Source organism: Pipistrellus kuhlii, unplaced genomic scaffold, assembly GCF_014108245.1.
Source record: "Pipistrellus kuhlii isolate mPipKuh1 unplaced genomic scaffold, mPipKuh1.p scaffold_m20_p_2, whole genome shotgun sequence".
Classification (NCBI taxonomy): Eukaryota; Metazoa; Chordata; class Mammalia; order Chiroptera; family Vespertilionidae; genus Pipistrellus; species Pipistrellus kuhlii.
The window spans coordinates 52,978,171-52,998,188 of NW_023425515.1; the positions used below are offsets into that span (position 1 = coordinate 52,978,171).

The 20,018-nt window shown below is 43.1% G+C and overlaps 1 protein-coding gene across 2 annotated transcripts in view; it reads left to right on the forward strand.

Moving 5' to 3' along the window:
- The window catches only part of FSTL1 (follistatin like 1), a 57,772-nt gene extending 42,705 nt beyond the window's left edge, over positions 1-15,067 (forward strand). Inside the window, exons 7-11 of one of the 2 annotated variants that reach the window (XM_036448312.2) lie at positions 2,944-3,062; positions 5,407-5,519; positions 5,818-5,928; positions 8,523-8,599; positions 12,414-15,067. In XM_036448312.2, coding sequence (XP_036304205.1) covers positions 2,944-3,062; positions 5,407-5,519; positions 5,818-5,928; positions 8,523-8,599; positions 12,414-12,458 — 465 coding nt within the window. In that variant the 3' untranslated portion in view covers positions 12,459-15,067. Of the gene's footprint in view, positions 1-2,943; positions 3,063-5,406; positions 5,520-5,817; positions 5,929-8,522; positions 8,600-12,281; positions 12,312-12,413 lie in introns of those variants that run through there. The other variant, XM_045583963.1, reaches the window with a different exon arrangement.
- The last annotated feature ends 4,951 nt before the right edge of the window (positions 15,068-20,018 follow it).

The window sequence follows — 20,018 nt, forward strand, 5'->3', positions numbered from 1 at the left end:
TGGATTCCAAGTGTTTGAAAGATCACACGTGGATGCTAAAGCACAGCCCTTCTCACTGTGTCCTCTGTCCCAACCACTCCCACACTGTGGAGCCCCTGGAAGCCCTGTATATGTCCTTCAGCATCTGCTTTTGGATGGTTATCTGAGACCTGTACTATTATAGTATATGGAGTTTTCAAAGGGAGACTCCCGCCCACTAGGCAAACAGCTGCTTGTTTCTAAGCGATCTGATATCTCACAGAGACTGTTTCTGAACCAACGAATCGCCCTTAGCCCAGCTGGCATTCCTTATAGAAAAAATGAGTGGGAAAGCAAATCTAATCAGAATGCAGAAAAGACCAAAATCAGGCTCTCACCTCAGCTGGGGGATTCTGTCCCTCTTTCTTAGGTGAGAGCGTGAGAAGAGGTAAAGAAAGAGGCTTTCATGGCCATGCCACACACACAACTCGGACTCAGGGTGGCAGACTCCAGGTGGCCAGGCTGAAACTGGATCCAGCCTTCCCATCTCCCTTACCCCAGTATTACATTTCCCATCAGCCCAGCTGCTGTACGTGACTGAGTGCCTGGCCGAGCCCATCTCCTTTCTACAACCTCCAAACTTGCAGTAAACCCAACCATGGGCCTCAGAGCACACTTTCCTGCCTTGCACAACCCTATGGTTACAAAGGAGAAAAGGGCTGTTATCTCGAGTGTAGATCTGGGAAATGCTGGTGTAAGGAGGTACTGTGCCTTTGTGACTGGTTGGTTGAACCAAGACACAGTGAATTAGGTAGGTTCTTGGTCCAAGTTTTGACCCGACCTCCCCCTACCCCTGCAGGCCCTCTAGGGTTTCAGGATTCCAGGCTGTTTCAGGGCTGGTTTCAAACCTCCATCTTCCTGTGGCTGCTACATGCAGACCTGGTCTGGAGTAGGCTGGTTAGGTCCTCGTGAGATGAGTGCAGGCAGGTTGGCCCTCCCTCAGCTTCAGGCCTGGACTCTGGTCCCACTGAATGTGCAGGGAGTGCACTCAGCACTGCCCTTGGAAAGCTTCTTGGATTGTAGTTGCCAGGCTCCGGGTGTCCTAGTTTCCCTCTGGGTCCACAGCCATTGCTGGGCTGTTTCTCTCTCCACACTTAGTCTGTACTCAGGCCCTGATGGGGTTGGGTCTATAAAAGCTGCTCTGGAATGTCCAATATTTGAAGCATTTGGACTCAAGAAAGTCCTAGGCTGCTAAGAATGGCCCCTGACCAACCTTACTTTATTTCTCTGTGTTAATTAATAAAGATCTCACAAGGTGAATACCTAGGGAAGGTTCCTCGGGTGAACATATGTTGACTACAGAACATCTGAGATCTCTTCTTAGGAATTAGGACAAGAATGATGAACAGATACTAAACAAGGGCCGTCATAGTTGTCTCATTCAATGCTCTCCTACATACCCTGGAGAGGCGTAAGCCTTAGAGTGGAATACATGCAACTGTGACAGTTATGGAAGGACAGTTGGTAGCTTCAAGGACAGTTGGAAGGAAAGTCTTTACCTTCCACCTAGAAACCTGGACAGACTTTTCTTCCAGAATTCCTTATACCGTCTGGGAATCCTCCTTGAAGGAAACATGAGGGTGCTGATTACTCCCAGGGCAGCAGTATGAGGCAAGCTAAGGGAAGAATTTTGAAAGGCAAGTTTTTTTCCATTGGAATTTTTTTGGAAAACAAGTGTCCAGCTTGGAATTTAAACCAAACCTTAAAACTGACAACCTCTTCCTGCAGCCTGGGCCTGAGCACAAGGTCTTGGTCTAGCATCTTGACAAAGTGGAGACAATGCCTGAGCTCAATACACCCTCACCCTGTGCTCAGGGGTTGTCAGCTGGGCCATGAGGACAACCTGGACAGCTGAGGACCTGTGCTCATGTCCGTAGTGGGGCCCATGCACAGGGCAAGGGTGGGGGACTTTGCACCACCTCTGCCTGCAGGTTCTCAGTGGAAGCCCTTTGCATCTGACTCCTCCCTGATGAAGGGTATCAGTGTGAAAGTTAAGCACTGGGCAGGCCAGGGAAGCTGGAGGTCAAGCATTAAGAAATGGTCCTGTGAGCTCTGAGTGCCTTCTGTGTCATTGTTCCCAAGTAGCGTGTTAGAAATGCACTTCCTGCTGAAACCAGTTTGGCTCGGTGGATAGAGCATCAGCCTGCGGACTGAAGGGTCCCAGGTTCGATTCCGGTCAAAGGCATGTACCTTGGTTGCGGGCACATCACCAGTAGGAAGTGTGCAAGAGGCTGCTGATCAATGTTGCTCTCTCATCAATGTTTCTAACTCTCTATCCCTCTCTCTTTCTCTCTGTAAAAAAATCAATAAAATATAAATAAATAATAAATAATCAATAAAATAATCAATTAAGGAAGGAAGGAAGGAAGGAAGGAAGGAAGGAAGGAAGGAAGGAAGGAAGGAAGGAAAAGAAAGAAAGAAAGAAAGAAAGAAAGAAAGAAAGAAAGAAAGAAAGAAAGAAAGAAAGAAAGAAAGAAAGATATGCACTTACTGAGCTCTGCCACAGAGATTCTGGCTCACAATGTTGTTACCCCAGGTTTGTTAGGGTTTAAGGATGTGGTGGGGTGTTTGGCCTGAACTCAGGGCTGCCCTCGAGGCTGTCTGCAGAGTCCCGGAAGCCCCCTGGGCTTTCTGGTCCCGCAGGCCACGCTCAGGCTGCCCTCCCAGGCAGGGTCTGGGTTTGAAAGGCCCTCGGTGGCCTCTGCCCAGGCACTTTCACTCTCTCGTCCCGAGGCCCAGATGCCTTCTCTGGGTGCCCAGGGGTCCGAGCCTTTGGTGCTGTTGCTCTCTGAGGCTAAGTCAGGGCAGGATTGGTTATAACATGCCAAGAACAAGATAAACCAGAGGTGGGCCCAGCCCAGTGAGGGAATGCTGGAACTGGGTTCTACAAACTGTTCCTGATAGATCTCTTCATCCCCTTTCTAGAATTTTGATAATGGTGACTCTCGCTTGGACTCCAGTGAGTTCCTGAAATTTGTGGAGCAGAATGAAACAGCCATCAACATCACCACCTATGCAGACCAGGAGAACAACAAACTGCTTAGGTGAGTGGCGTGAGAGCGGCAGGGCGGGGTCCGTGAGAGGAAGGCTGGATGGGAGAGGGGGTTTGAACTCCTTCCTACTACAAAGGAGCCACCAGCGTTAATGCGAAGTAAAAGCTAAATAGGGATTCTGTCCAGGTCTAATCTGTGAACATTATGAACTAATGTACTGAGCACCACTAATATCTGATGAAACAGTTATCGTTTTTGGCTAGAACTTGCAAGGAATAGGAGCATGTAATTTTAAGTAAATGATCAAGGTTGCATCAGAACAAAGTTATGCCTGAGTGTTATGGGTAATGTTTTAATGGTTAATTTTCTGAAGGAATTACTCTAATGCATTATTTAACTGTAGCTTAGATCTGATTTTTATGATAATCAGTGCTATTTCATGTAGAGAACTCTAATGATTACAAATGTGAGTATGTCCCTCTCCTTTTCTGGTATCATTCCAAGCAAATCGTAATAAAAATGAATCCCTAAGAAACCTCTGGTGTGGTTCTAGTACATTGGTAAGAATTAAGAATAGTGTAAGCACCACTTTGTTCAAAAGAAGTACAAGCATGAAAGCCCAGACTATAGAAAGATTTCTTAATAGTAGTCCATGGCCTAAGTATATTATTTGAAAAGCCTTCATATTTTAAAAAATATATATTTTATTGACTTTTTTACAGAGAGGGATAGAGAGTTAGAAACATCGATGAGAGAAAATCATCCATCAGCTGCCTCCTGCACACCCCCCATTGGGGATGTGCTTGCAACCAAGGCAACATGCCCTTGACCAGAATCGAACCCAGGACCTTCCAGCCTGCAGGCCAACTCTCTATCCACTGAGCCAAACCGGTTTCAGCAAGCCTTCATATTTTGATAAACTAAAATTAGGCAATATTTTACAAGTTCATTTCATCTCAGTGAAGGAGAAATCCTGTCTCCATTTTAAAGATGATAAAACAGGCACAGAAAAGTTGAATAACTTAGCTCAAGGCCATTTGGGCAGCAAGTGATTGAACAAGGGCTCAAATCCAGGCCACAGAAAGAGTAAGAGAGCTGAGATTCTGGGAAACTTCTGGAAGGTCTTGTTCTAGAATGGTGATGCTTGCTTGAACTCCACATTCTTTCAAATCACACATTGCACTCATATAGTCTACTAGTGGTCCGGTGCATGAAATTAGTGTATGGGGAGGGTATCACTCAGCCCGGCCTGCATCCTCTCCAATCTGGGACCCCTGGGGGAATGTCTGACTGCCAGTTTGATCCCTGTGGTAATCGGACATCCCTCTCACAATCCAGGATGGTTAGTTCCTAACCGCTCACCAACCTGCCTGCCTGATTGCCTCTAACCACTCTGCCTGCTGGCCTGCTCGCCCCCAACTGCCTGTGCCCCCTGCCAGCCTGCCCGCACCCAGCTGCCACCCCTTGCCATTATGCTTGCCCCCAATTTGCCATTATGCTTGCGCCGTCTCCCCCCCTGCCAGCCTGATCATCCCAAACTGCCCCCCACTGCTGGCCTGCTCGCCCCTAACTGCCCTCCCCTACTGGCTTGATTGCCCCTAACCACCCTCCCCTGCTGGCTTGATTGCCCCTAACTGCCCTCCCCTGCTGGCTTGATTGCCCCTAACCACCCTCCCCTGCTGGCTTGATTGCCCCTAACTGCCTTTGCTTCGGCCCCACCACCATGGCTGTGTCTGGAAGGACGTCCAGAAGGTTTCCCTGAAGGTCTCCTGGCCTAATTAGCATATTACTCTTTTATTGTATAGACCACATGTGTCAAACACAAGGCCCGCGGGCCAAATCCATCCCGCCAGGCCTTGCAATGTGGCCCGCACCGAGCTGTCATCACTGCACTCCGCTGCGTTTCCATCACAATGACAGTTTATGACTGTTCAGTAAACCATTCGGCCCGCGATTTAGGCTGGATTTTAGATTTTGGCCCCTTCTCTGATTGAGTTCGACACCCCTAGTATAGACTTATCTCACTTCTTTTTTGATTTTCCTTATTTGGTCGACTTTACACCATAGGGAAAGGCAATTACTGCTGGAAGGTGTGCAGGTAATGAAACATTTGTCAATCCAAATTGGACAAAACCATGCAGGAAGTTTTAGTTGTCTGGGGAGGAACATTTGAGTGATCCGACATTCGGTGTAACAGACTGAAGATTGAGTGCTTACAGGAGTCAGGATGGTTGATGGTTGTGGAAAGTCAGTGTAGAGAGAAACTTTATCAATTAACAGTCACCTTCTTGGCCTCCTCCGAGGCCCCAGGTATGTGTGGTCCTAACACTTATTTTCTTTCTTCAGGAGTGAAGCTGAGGTGTGGCTGACATATTTCTCCTGTGTTTTGTTTCAGAGGACTCTGTGTTGATGCTCTCATTGAGCTGTCTGATGAAAATGCTGACTGGAAACTCAGCTTCCAAGAGTTCCTTAAGTGCCTCAATCCGGCCTTCAACCCTCCAGAGAAGAGTATGTTTCACCTAAGAAGCAGGGCGTGAGGGGGAGTGGGAGCATTTTGAGGGACTAAAATTGATGGCCCTCTCCAGAGCTTGCTAAGAAAATTCCCTTCCACAATTCTAGGTGGGCTCCAGCCCATCATCTCCATAGTGATGTTCAGGTCCAAAACCTTTGGCTGCTGGTAGCGTTTGCTCAGATATAGTGCCTCTGAGGGACAGGCAGGTCTTGTCTAAGGCGCACAGACTGTAGTCAGGAATCTGTGTTCCACCTTCATCCTAAACTACCGTTCCTTATTTTTTGGTCCCAACAGAGTGTGCCCTGGAGGATGAAATGTATGCTGATGGAGCTGAGACCGAGGTGGACTGTAACCGCTGCGTCTGTGCCTGCGGAAACTGGGTCTGCACAGCCATGACCTGTGACGGTGAGCTGAGCCTCAGGCGGAAGAAGGAACAGCAGGGACAGAGCTCCCTTCATGAAATCACCATGAAAGAAGTCAGGGTGGGGATGATGGAAAAGAGGACGGTGGTAGCTGGGAGCAAGGAACCTGGGCAGCAAGTGACAGACTCAAACTTGTCATATTGGAGCTCCCAAAAGGCAGCATTAGGGACAAAGCATTTATCCCAGACTCAGAAAGTTTGAAAATCACTCCAGAGGCTTGGAACAAAAGAGGTTCAAGACCCAGGACAAGAACAAATGTTGATATGAGATTGGAATGGTGATAATAATAATAATGAAAGTGAACACTTATTTAGTGAGAACAGTGTTCCAGGCACTTTACATATTAACCCACTTAATCCGTATGATTGCTTAGAAAATCCTATATGTAAAAGATTTGGGTGTTTGGAAGATAAAACGATTCTCCTCACCACCCATTCTCAGCAGAAAAAAAGGAAGAGTGTAGACCTTCTGTGAACTAACAGAATTAGATATTTCTTTAAAAAAAAAAAAAAAAAGTTGAAGTACTTGGGATGTGGGCAGGGTGACTTGGGGATAGAGAGATGTCAGAGAGAGTTTGGGAGGCCAGTGAAGAACCACTAGGGTCCCATTAGGATCTTGGACTACAATGATGCCAGAGATTACAGCCAATCCCTGGGAAAAACTAGGCACCATTCAGAGTGGAGGCAAGACAGATAAGGGTGAAGCCAGGTCACATATGGGAAGAAAGATCAGTTGGAAGGAATCAAGCCCAAAATGTATACCAGATGGAGTGAACCTAAAATTATATCTAAAAAAGCCTATTGAACGCAGCCGATTTGGTTCAGTGGTTGATCATTGGCCTATGAACCAGGAGGTCACGATTCTATTCCAGGTGAGGGCACATGTCCAGGATGTGGGCTCAATCCCTAATTTGGGGGTGTGCGGAAGACAGCCCACCAATGATTCTCCCTCACCATTGATATTTCTATCACTCTCTCCCTTTCCCTTCCTCTCTGAAATCAATAAAAACATATTAAAAAAAAAAAAAAAAAAAAAGCAAACAGAGACAAGAAAAAGCAGGCTGGTCCTGGGATCATGTTCAAGGTCAGGTAATCTGGTAGTTGGAGACAGAGGTCACAGACCCAGGCAGAGCTTCTTCTAGGTTAAAAGCCCAGACACCAATGAAACAAATGGAGCTCAGTACTACCCAGGGGATCCCTCGTCTCCCACTCCCCAGGAACAAGTCTCTTCTCAGAGTGGGAGGGCAGGAAGCCTACCTAACTCCAAAGACAAGTGGAAATGCAAGAAGAGGCTGTTTAGAGATACACATGCCTAGAAGTTGCTGGAGGCCAAATTAAAGCCATGGTAGCCAGGCCAAGTATACAGGAGCTACTGAAGCTAAGAGAGAACATTTCAAAACAATACCCAGCCTGCCTCAACCCGGAGGCCTCTTGTACTCTACTCGTCTCCCCAAAACTTCCCAAAGTAGTTTTTCACACCTAACTGCTCCTGGACTGACTTAGTAAAGGTAGCCATCCTTTTCTAAGATGCAGGCAATTGGTGAACAGCTGGCTTACAATCATCTGGATAATGAGCCTCCACCACATGCATCAGACAGAATCCAAATGATTGCCCTCCTGGGACCATGCCCGTTTCCACAGCAGCGGGACTGTTTATCCTCTCTGATGGCCCATGTTCAGAGCCCTACGTGGCTATGCATAAAGAGCGCTCTCTATGGTCGTGCCCATCTTAGTGTGCAGGCCATGGACCTGAGAGGACATTGTAGAGGCAGCATCCAAGGCATTTTCAGGTCAATACCTGAAAGTTAGATCCTAGATCCCAATGGCATAGAAAGTAAGGGGCACTGAGACTCGAAGCCAGCTGGAGCCAGAGGGAAGTTGCCATGGGGGGGCAGCGTTATGCTGGTCTGGAAGCGGCAGTGGATCGGTATTTCCTAACATCAGTGCTGTTCTTGATAAAGGTACAGATTCCTGGGCTCCATCCCAAACCGACTGAATCAGGGTCCACAAAAGAGCAGCTTGGAAACCTGTGTACTTAAGATGTATTCTGTGATTTGATTTGATTTGATTTGATTTGATTTGATTTTTCACGGTGCAGATTTGGCAGACACTGTAGGGGTTGTGAGGATCAACCCTGGCTGCATATCAGAACCACCTGGAGAGCTTTACAGAACCCTGTGCCCAGGCCCTGCCTCATGACAATTAAATCAGAGTCTCTGGAGGCGCAGTCTGAGCATTTGTATTTGAAATGTTCTCCAGGGCCTGTGAAAGGTAGGGAATCACTGCCCCAGAAGAATTCCTGAATCAGGGACCAGATTTTCTCCGTAGTTCTTCCTGCAAGGCCAGCTCCTGGAGTGGATGGACTGGAGCAGCTAAAGTCACTAGGGACAGGCCAGAGAAGGGAGGCAGTAGGTTGCTTTATTTGCAGTGTGTTGATTTGGAGGTGTCAGAGGAGTTGGATAATTCACCTCTTTTACTGATTAAACAAGTGATGAAATTAAGAACCTAGAAAGTAGATATCAGTGGGACCCGAAACTGGCTTCCCTCAGCCACCTCTGAGCCTTGGTTTTTCTTGCAGGAAAGAATCAGAAGATGGCCCAGACCCAGACAGAGGAGGAGATGACCAGATATGTCCAAGGGCTCCAAAAGCACCAGGTGAGTCGCAGCCTCTGTGCTGACTCGGGTATCTCTGCTACCACCAGGCCCTTCCACCACGCAGATGTTGCCTAACGTCCCGGGAGACCAGGAAGGTGCTCTCTGTTTAGTACAGTAGGTCCTGAATGATACACCTATAGAATCAAACTGATACCGTTCCCCGATGGGGTCCTCGCAGGGTCCCTCGGGTCCTAGCAGATATAGATTACAACTTGGCACATTGCTTAATAAGTAAGACTCAGCCAGTTGGTGATTTGCAAGTGGTTTGCAAATGAGCATGGGCTAAATAAGTTAACTGTTTCCTGTCACAACCGGTGCCCAGACCCGAAGACCATAGATTCTTGAAGGCCAGGCTCTATAGCTTGCTCATCATGGCAGCCCTGCATTAGCACAGGGCTTGGTATATAGTTGGCTCTCAGTGTGCATGGAATTAGTGGGTTTGGACTGCACCAGAAAGGATTTAAGTTAAATGTAAAGCCGGCTAGAAAACAGCCTAGGGTGACAAACACAGGAAACTTTGAGGATCTGCTTCCTGGAGACTTGAGATAAGAATTCTGTTCAGGCCGAAATCGGTTTGGCTCAGTGGATAGAGCTTTGGTCTGTGGACTGAAAGGTCCCAGGTTCGATTCCGATCAAGGGCATGTACCTTGGTTACAGGCACATCCCCAGTAGGGGGTGTGCAAGAGGCTGCTGATCCATGATTCTCTCTCATTGATGTTTCTAGCTCTCTATCCCTCTCTCTTCCTCTTTGTAAAAAATCAATTAAAAAAAAATTTCTGTTCAGGTTCTATGTCAAGTTGAAGGCCTTCTTGGGTATAGGGTTCTTAGCAGAATTGTGATACACTGACGTATTTTGCTAAGGACCTAAGGAGAAAACATGGGTATGCTGGACTCCCAGGCCTGTCTTCCACTCGTTTACCATAGTCTTAACAAAGGATATTGCACCTTAGACCACCTGTCTGTAGACTAAGTCTGGTCATTCAAGCCTCTCTCGCAGAAGTTTGGGTTGTTTTTTGTTTGTTTGTTTGTTTTTATTTTTTTATTTTTTAATATATATTTTATTGATTTTTTACAGAGAGGAAGGGAGAGAGATAGAGAGCTAGAAACGTCGATGAGAGAGAAATATCGACCAGCTGCCTCTTGCACACCTCCTACCGAGGATGTGCCCGCAACCAAGGTACATGCCCTTGACCGGAATCGAACCTGGGACCCTTGAGTCCGCAGATTGATGCTCTATCCACTGAGCCAAACCGGTTAGGACTCTTGTAGAAGTTTTTAGAATATAAATGTCTTAAGAACTGCTAAACTATTGTATTGGGATGAAATATTTGACTTGAAAATAAAGAAGTGTTAATATTAATAGTAATTGTTCATAGTTATTGAATTTTATATGCATTTTGTCATTACCACTAATAGTGTAGAAACCTCATGTCAGTTTTTTGAGCCAATGCAGAATCTCCCATCTTCTATTTTTCCATATTTCAGCAGTCTTGAGTTTCCAGAGGAGTACAAATTCCATAAAAGGAAAAAAGAAGTTCATAGGGATTCCTTGCATTTAAGTTGGAGATATGATCAGGGTAGAGAGTGGGGAGTGAATTAGAATAACTCTCATTTTTAAGTGTCTCTGTCTACGTGAGTTCCCTCAGGAGCAGATGCTAAGGCAAGGACTCAAGTACAAATACTTTATTTGGGAGGCAATCCCAGGCAACACCAGAAGGGAATGGGAAGGAAGCAACAGAGTGCATATCCAGCAGTTATCACCGTAGGCAAGTGGAGCTTAATCCTCGTGAGGAACTCTGGGAGCAGCGTTTCCATGCCTGAGGGTATTCCTACCGAACTCGAACTCCACAGCCACTGGCAAGGTTCCCTCCAGCAAACATTAATTACCTGGCATTTCTGGCCTGCTCACCAGAAAAAGAGGTGCAGGAACTGGCAGTCAGAAGTCAGGTCGGTGAACTGAGAGGCTAAAGACTAGGGCTATGGATGGGGCACCAGCAGTGTGTCTGTTAGATACCAGTCACTGTTGTTTTTATTTCCTGTTAAGTTTTTTTGTTTAGATATAATTCACCTACAAAATTCACACCTTTAAAGTGTGCAATCCAGTGGTTTTTAGTATATTCACAAGATTGTCAGCCACCATCACCACGTATCCAGAACATTTTCATCATCCCCAAGAGAAACCTCATACCCATTAGAAGTCACTCTACATTTGCTCTTCCCTGGCAATCATTAACCTGTTTAATAACTATAGATTTTCCTGTTCTGGACATATGTAAATGGAATTATACAAAACATAGTGTTTTCTATTTGTCTTTTTTCATTTAGCATAATGTTTTCAAGGTTTATTCGTATAGCATGAATCAGTGCTTCATTCTTTTATTTTATTAAGGATTTTTCAATTACTGTTGAAATACATGCTTTATTCTTTTTTATGTCTAAGAGGCCTGGTGCACAGGTTGAAAGGAAATTAATTAGAAGGTGGCCAGAGGGGCGGGACTGGACTAGCTGGGCCAGCAGGTCAGCTGGTTGCTTATGCTTTTTACACATATAGATAACATTCCATGATATGAATATACCACATATTGTGTATTCACTCATAGGCTGGTGTATATTTAGGTTTTCGCTTTTTTGCTATGATGAATAACGCTGTTATGAACATTCTTATAAAAGTTTTGTGTTTTAGTTCTCTTGTGTATATAGTTAGAAATGGACTTGCTGGATCATATGGTAATCCTGTTAATCTTTTGAGGAGTGCCAGGCTGTTCCATTTTCTTCACAAATTTGCCAACATTTGTCATTGTTTTTTATTTATTTATTATTTTTTTATTTTAGTCATCCCTGTGTAGTGGCATCTCACTGTAATTTTTTGATTTGCATTTCCCTAATGATTAACTGTCTCCTCATGCACTTATTGGCTGTAAGAAAAATGTCTCCTTTGAAGAAATGTATGCTTGCTGCGGGGGCTGTTTCTCTTTTCCAAGCCCATCATGGAAAAGGACAGGTTCCTGAGTGGAGGAGCTGGGGATTAAGAGACCAGGAGCAGAAATAGATTCATCAAACTGGGCGCTAGGTGGGCGCCATCTCTCTGATGGAGAAGCAGCAAGCGACTCCCCCCCCCCCCCCCCCCCCCCCAAGCCACGCAGGATTATTTATACGGTCAAAGGAGCTTATTTGCATTCTTAACTACGCCCTAGCATTACTAGATTTACATATCTAGACCGGCCCCTGCTGACACCTGGACAAAGGTACTCTGCCAGTGCCTCAGGCTCAGCTAACAATGTAAAGAATGTCCATGTGCCTTCTCAGGTGGCCCTCTACACCTTGCTGTAAGAGATGGTACTTTATTACTCTTTGTTTTTGTAGTTGAAGGTGTTGAGGCATGGAAAGCTTCAGAGTATGGCCCAAATCTCCCAGAAAGTAGCACAGCCCTGATTGAAGCCCAGGTATTGTGCCTCCAGTGCCTGTCGCTCTTCACACCTCTCAGGACTTGGACTCAGGACGTCTTGTAGCACTTCCATTTGATAGCCTTCTCTTCGTCTTTAAGACTAGCATCATAATGTCTGACCCGATTGTTCCATAGGAATTCAAATAGGGACAGCTCTTAATTCCGTGGCAGCCCCTACATGACCATATTGTGAATAAAACACACTCCTTGACCTCAAGTTGTTTGCCATCCATGCAGGAAACAGCCAAGTAACCAAAACTAAAATTCTGCATAAGCATGTAACTGTCAATGCAAGATAAAGAACGGAGGATGAGACAAATGTCACTTATTTTTTTTAATATCATTTATTTTTTCTCTTGCTTCTCAAAGGAAACAGCTGAGAAGATCAAGAGAGTGAGCACCAAAGAGATCTAGGGAGGAGGCACCTGGGAAGGGTGTCCCGAGCCCGGCACCTTCTCCTCCACTTCCGCGTGGAGTTCAGTATGCACAAGTGTCTGCTGCAATCGCCAAATCACCAGTATTTGCTTGTATAGCAACAAGTTTTATTTTGTCTGTTTGTTTTGCAATAAAGGAAATGGGGGTGGCTGGCTAGGAGGGGAAGGGCCATAGCCTTCATTTCTAGGAGTGATTTAAGAGAAACGGTATAAACGGGGTTTGGGCTGGGGGCAAGTAAGGAAACTGCATCAGGGTTGGGAGAGGAGGGTGTCCAGATCGGAACCACTTCTGAGTCTACTACAGCTATAAACACGCTGCAGGGAAGCAAGCAGCGCCAGAGAGAACTTAGCAGACTACCCTAAAGGAGAGACTCGGGAAGCTCAGTGGAGAGGAACGCATTCTGCTTCCAGCCCTTTCCAGTTGGCATAAGACTCCAGTGTCTGCTTCTCATGGCCCCAACCACTGCCTCTAGATGCATAGCCATTTGGCTAGTTACCCAGCATCCCTCAGACTTGATGGGGTTTATGGGAGGGTGCAACCAAATGATGCAGATACTTGTTGACATTCAGCCACTTAAGAGACCCAACCAAATTTTAAAAATACTTTTTACCAAAGGTGCTATTTTTCTGTAAAGCTTTTTTTCGACACGTTGACTTCATTTTTCAGTTATTATCATTATATTATTGTTGTTCTTTTATAGTTTGTTTTGACTAGAAATTAAGCTTTTGTCATTATTTTCCAGTAGTCCTACCATTTCAGAGGTGGGGGAGTTTGGGTTCTTTCTGGTGCAGGGACTGCTCTAACCCAGACTTCCCACCCTCCGCATACCAGCTACAGCCTAGAGACCACCCCCTGGCTCCCAGTGGGTCAGCCGCCTGCCCCAGGAGCAGTGGGCACCTCAGCCAGAAGCCAGGGGAAGAGAAGTGTCTCCATACATGCTTTCAAGGTCCAGCAGCTAATTAGTTTTCAGTTATTCTAAGTTCATGCAAATCAGTATTTCAAAGGATGGAGACAAGTGCAGCCTAAGCAAGGCTTAGATATCCCAGCCTATCAATATGCTCGTTGATCCACCACTAACTAGGATCCACCCTGGCTCTTCCTATTTCTGGGCCTCGGTTTCCTCAGTGAGGAGGTAGGAATGTATTAACCTTTCGATTTCATACGTTGTAAAGTCTGTGGTTCTGGTCATTGGCCCGGAGGAGACAGGTTCCTGTGATTTTCCTTCTTCTTAGGAACAATGAAAACTTATTGTTCTAAGAAGAAGATTCAGGAAATCAACAAGCTGACCAAGTTTGACCTCAGTGAATGGCCCCATAGGTTGTGCTGAGTGTGACGCAGAGCCCTCTGGGTAAACCCTGCCCCAGGGAAGAGACCCAGTGCCCTTGGTCTTTACTTTTGCATTTCCTCTTGAACCTTCTTGGAAACAGTCAAGGCTTTCCATTTAGAGATGAGAACCAAAGGGAGTTATTTCAAGAGAGGAAGAGTGGAAATTTAATGTTAACGTTGTTATTGGTGGGCAGTCAGTCTCTCCTGTCTCCTTTGGCCTGTGTCCTTGTCAACCCCACTCAATACCATACCTAACAGGTATTTGGAATAACAAAGATTTAAAACTTGACATAAGATCTCATTTTCAGACAATGAGAGGGAAATTACGTAGATAGTACTGCACAGGCAACGCTGAGGAAGTTGTACTAAAAATGGAATTTCTTCTAAACAATGCCCTTATGCCCCTTTGAAAGGAGAACATTCCACTTTGTTTCAAACTCTGAGCATTTATCTACATCCCACTTAAACGCTTTTTCGGAACCCCACCTGTGCGGTCTGACAGGCACCTCCCTGCCCACGTGCTCTGGAGAACCAGCAGCACCGCTTGGTCACTATGGCAATGAGAGCAGGAATACCAGTTTGTTTAGAGCAAGAAACCAGAGTGTCTTCTCACCTGTTACATTCAGGACAATGGTTGCCATCAAGACTTAACCTACCCTACAACACCAAATTCCTCAGAGCAATCTGCATTCCTCCTGTAAATAGGGAAGCTTATTATCTGCACCCCAGAATCGGGTGATCTGATGACCATTCATGGAAAGCTGCTAAGTAGCCTAGTTTGGGGAGTCTTACACGGAGCAAATAAACAGGATTAAATTGGGTTCAGTTCCTCCAGCTCTCTGAAAGCACAAGGCTTAGTCTGCAAGCTTCCTTGGGCTTTCTCTGTGTGTATACAGTTTTATAAACATAATAATTACAGCATCTGTTATTATAGACATGTACTCCTCATGTACTCCCCACCTGTGTCCATGGAGACCTCACAGGCCATGACTCTGGACTCCATCACTGGTTTTGGAAAGCAGGGCTCCTCCACCTGCCTGTTAAGTCCATGTGAACCAGTCTGAATGTCTTTCCTTTACACTTCTGTTTTTAAATAGTCAAATTTCAAGAAGCAATTTAATCAGGTTTCTGTTGCCTATGTGTTTGTGAAATGTATTCGTATTTAGTATGCTTCCATATTGCATTTAACTTGTTTTTGTAACTCCTGATTTTTTTTTTTTTTTTGGTGGATATTCTTGATAAATAAAGAAATTAAAATAACAGTCATATTGGTTTCCTTTCTCCTCCCTCCACTCTAATTAGCATATTATGTTTTTATTATTATAGATGATCAAGTGTGATACATTCCAGGAATACACAGTGTCAGTTCAATATATAAAAATCAGTGTGCTATACCATATTAATAAGTGACAAAGACTGCACAATTATTTCAATAGATTCAGAAAAAGCATTTGACAAAACCCTAAATTCATTCATGATAATAACACTTAACAAACTACCCTGTCTCCCCGAAAATAAGACAGTGTCTTATATTAATGTTTGCTCCCAAAGATGCGCTAGGTCTTTATTTATTTATTTATTTATTTATTTATTTATTTATTATAATATTTTATTGATTTTTCACAGAGAGGAAGAGAGAGGGATAGAGAGTTAGAAACATCAATGAGAGAGAATCATCGATCAACTGCCTTTTGAACACCCCCCACCAGGGATGCGCCCGCAACCAAGGTACATGCTCTTGACCGGAATCGAACCTGGGACCTTTCAGTCCATAGGCCGACGCTCTATCCACTGAGTCAAATCGGTCCCGGCAAGATGGGCTAGGTCTTATTTTCAGGGGATGTCTTATTTTTCCATGAAGAAGAATATGGTCCACATTTATTGTTAAGTGAAAATAAAGGAAATTTATTACCTGTATATTGTACGGTAGTAGAGTAGTTGTCAACACAAACCAAACTGTGAATCCTACAGTATCAAGAATTTACTCATTTATTCAATGACAATCGTGTCATCATCTTCTGGAGCATCATCATAACAATCCAATTCCTGAATTTCCTGGTGAATTTCTTGTGACTCCATTTCTTTCAGAATCAGTGGACCAAATCTCTCATGTTTAGCAATAGCACTGTCTTTAAATGAGTACTTCTTGTCAAGGTAGCCTGCTCGCAGTGCATTTGCAATGCAACTGTCAGTGATTTTCTTCCATGAAGTCTTCACCCAAGTCACAACTTCTTGCAGTTTAGGTTTCACAAAGTTTCCACGCTGATTTCTCTCCATTCTATTTTCAATGTAGTCATTAATTTCCATGCGCAAATTGTCTTTGAATGGCTTGTTTATTGCAATATCAAGAGTTTGGAGATAGGCCTTATTTTCGAGGGGATGCCTTATATTTCACTCAGAAGGAAACCTGTAAGGCCTTATTTTCAAAGGATGTTTTATTTTTGGGGAAACACGGTAGCAATAGAAGACAATATTTTCAACCTGCTAAAGTCCATCTACAATAAACTCACAGCTAACCTCATACTTAACAGTGAAAGACTAAATGCTTTGTCCTTAAGATCAGGAACAAAACAAGAATGTTTAACCTCACATCTTCTCTTAGCATTGAACTAGAGGTTCTTCTAATCAGGGCAGTTAATCATGAAAATGAAATATAAGTAGTCAAGATAGGAAAGGAAGAAGTAAAACTGTCTTTCATAGATAACATGATCTTGATATGGAAAATACTAAAGAATCTAAATACTAAAACACTATTACAATTAAATTCAACAAGGTTGCAAGATACAAAATCAGTGTACAAAAAATCAATTGTATTTCTTTATACTAGCTAAAAACATTTCAAAAATAAAATTGAGCAAACAATTTTATCTACAAAGCATAAGAAGAATAAAATACATAGGAATAAATTTAACAAAATAAGTAGAAGACTTATACATTGAAACCTACAAAACATCAGTGAAAGAAATTAAAGAAGTTCTAAATAAATGGAAACACATCCCTAGATTGGAAGACAATATTGTTAACTACAATGTTAACAATATCGATCTATAAATTGAACACACTCCATATCAAAATCCCATGTGCCTTTCTGAAGAAATTGATAAGCTGATCCTAAAGTTTATATGGAAATATCAAAACAAAAATAGCCAAAACAATCCTGAAATAAAAGAATAAAGCTGGAGGATCCACACTTCCCTGTATCAAAACTTACTAAAAAGCTACAGTAATCAAGACAGTGTAGTACTGGCATAAGGTTAAATAGTTCAAAGGAATGTAATTGAGAGTCCAGAAATAAACCCTACATTTATAGTCAGTTTTGGGTTTGTTTGTTTCTAGAAGGATGTCAAGAGAATTCGATGGGGGAAAGAATAGTCTTTTTAATAAGTGATCCTGAGAAGACTGAATATTCACAAAAGAATGACATTGGACCCCTATCTCATATCAGATAGAAAGATTCACTTAAAATGAATCATAGACCTGAATGTAGGAGCTAGAATCATAAAACTCTTAGAAGAAAATATAAGAGTAAATATTTTTTGTCTTGGATTAGGCAAATAAAAAACTTTTCTGCTTCAAAAGACATCATCAAGAAGTGAAAATATAACCCACAGGAGAGAGAGAATTTGTACATCATATATTAGATAAGGGACTGGAATCCAAAATATATAAAGTCTTACAACTCAGTAATAAAGAAAAAATAGATAGCCTACTATTTTAAATGTGAAAATGATTTAAATGAATATTTTCCCAAAGAAGATATACAAATCACTAATAAGCACATAGAAAGAAGCTCAACACCATTAGCCATCAGGAAAATGCAAATCAAAACCACAATGAGATACCATTCACATCCACTAGGGTAATTAAAATTTAAATAGGCAGATAATAATGAGTGCTGACAATAATATTGAGAAAGGAAACACACACTCTTGGTGGGAATGTAAATGGTACAGCCATGTTGGAAAACAGTCTGTTAGTTCCACAAAAGGTTAAAAAATTAGAATTAGCACATACTAAACAATTCTCCTCCTAAGTATATATCTAAGAAGACTGAAAACATGTTCACACAAAAACTTATACACTGATATTTAGAGCAGCATCATTCAGTCAAGCCAAAAAGTAAAAATAATCCAAATTTCCATCAACTGATGAATGGATAAAATGTGGTATATCCATACAGTGAAATGTATTATCTTATCTAATAAAAGAGTAATACGCAAATTAACCATAACTCTACATCCACAAGCCAATCAGGAGTGAGTATGCAAATTAACTCAACCAAGATGGTTTCAGCCATGGAGCAATCAGGAGGCTTGGGTTTCCCCAGTAATGGAAGAAGTCAAGCTTTCTGCACACCCTGGCTTGCCTAGGCCTCCACTCAAGGCTACAAAGTTTCAATTATAGAAGATAAATAAATCCTAATAAAAATGGCTGTGGCCATGGAGCAAGCAGGAGGCTTGGCTCTGCTCAAGGCTTCAAAGTTTCAATTATACAAGATAAATAAATCTCAGACACCAGGACTTCACTTGGGTGGCTACGGGGCGCACGTCCAACCTGCAAACCACCACAGGCTCCTCGCCCAGGCTGCCCCATGCCCCAAGGGAATCCTCACCCTGATCCCAGACACCCTTCAGGGCAAACCAGCTGACCACCACTCATGCACAGGGTCACAGATTGGAGAGGGTGCAGGCTGGGCTGAGGGACACACATCCCAGTGCATGAATTTCATGCACTGGGCCTCTAGTTTAGCAATAAAAATAAATGAAGTGTTGATACATGCTATAACATAAACATTGAAAATATTATAATTCTCAGTGAAAGAAGCCAATTACCACATATTGTATTATTCCATTTATATAAAAGGTCCAAATAGGCAAATTTATTGTCCAGAAAGCAGATTAGTGTTTGCCTGGTACTAATACTGAAGGAGTACTGGGAGAAATGGAGTGACTGCTAATGTATATGAGATTTCTTTTTGGGATAATAAATATGTTCTAAAATTAGAGAGTGATAATTATTGCACAACTCTGTGAATATATTAAAACAATTGAATTGCATACTTCAAATGGATGATTTTTATAACATGTGAATTATATTTTGTAAAGGTGTTTAAACAGATTTTTAAAGTATAGCTCTCTTGGATTATAAAAATAATGCATATTCATTATAGAATGTTGCATAAGACAGACAAGTAAAAAGAAGAAAAAATTAATCCAATTATGCAGACATAACTAGTGATTGTCATTAATAGTAATAGTTATTATTATACATCCTATCTTTTTAATATGCGTACAGTTAAACAACTTAGGCTCATATGACACATACAAGCTTACACCTTGCTTTTTTTAATTTAACATTATGTTGTGAGCCCTTCCCTATGCCATTAAAAATTTTAGTGAATAATTTTAACAGTTGTAAAATATTCACAGCAAGTTACTGGCAGATCCAGTATTGCAAAAGGGTCTTGAATGCTTGATTAACTGCCATGCCCATATTTACCAAACCTGAACGGTGACCCATCAACCTTTGCATGAAGCCAGACTTCCTTCAAACTTCTCAGGTAGAGTCTGTACAATCTTGGACCACCATCTCACCTCTCTGGACTTGTTTTCTCACTCCAACATGCTGTGGTTAGTAGAAGGTGATGGGTAAAGTCCCTGCCAGATCTAGCCCTCCAAGGAGCCCTTGATAAGGATCTAAGTCAGGGGCACGGGAAAGTGAAGGGATTGGCAAGTTTCATCATCACCATCACCTTCCTTCTAAAAGGTGGCAGCATACCTCAATGATACTGCCTGAGGCTCTGGGTGCTATACTAAGGAACTTTTTGCCCTGAGTCAACTAAGTCATTGTGGAAAGCACACAGGCCTTTGTTAACATTTAGGCCTGCTTTACTAGGATCTAGGATCTAGTACTTTCAGCTCTATGGCCTTTAGAACTTTACCTTCTCTCCCTGTTTCCTTCACTGGGGTAATAATATCTACTTGAGAGATCACTGTGGGGTTAAATGTGGTATGTGAAGGTACCTAGGTCCACCCTAACGTACCATATATATTCAATAAATACATGATCCTTTTCTTACATACTTTTTCAAGTCCTTGAATCCTTCCTTGTGGGATGGGAAACAGTTTGAAAGTAACAGAACTGACACACACAAAATTATCCATCAAATTTTCTCTCAAGGACTCTATTAAGGAGCTGGAAGGTCCCCAGAAT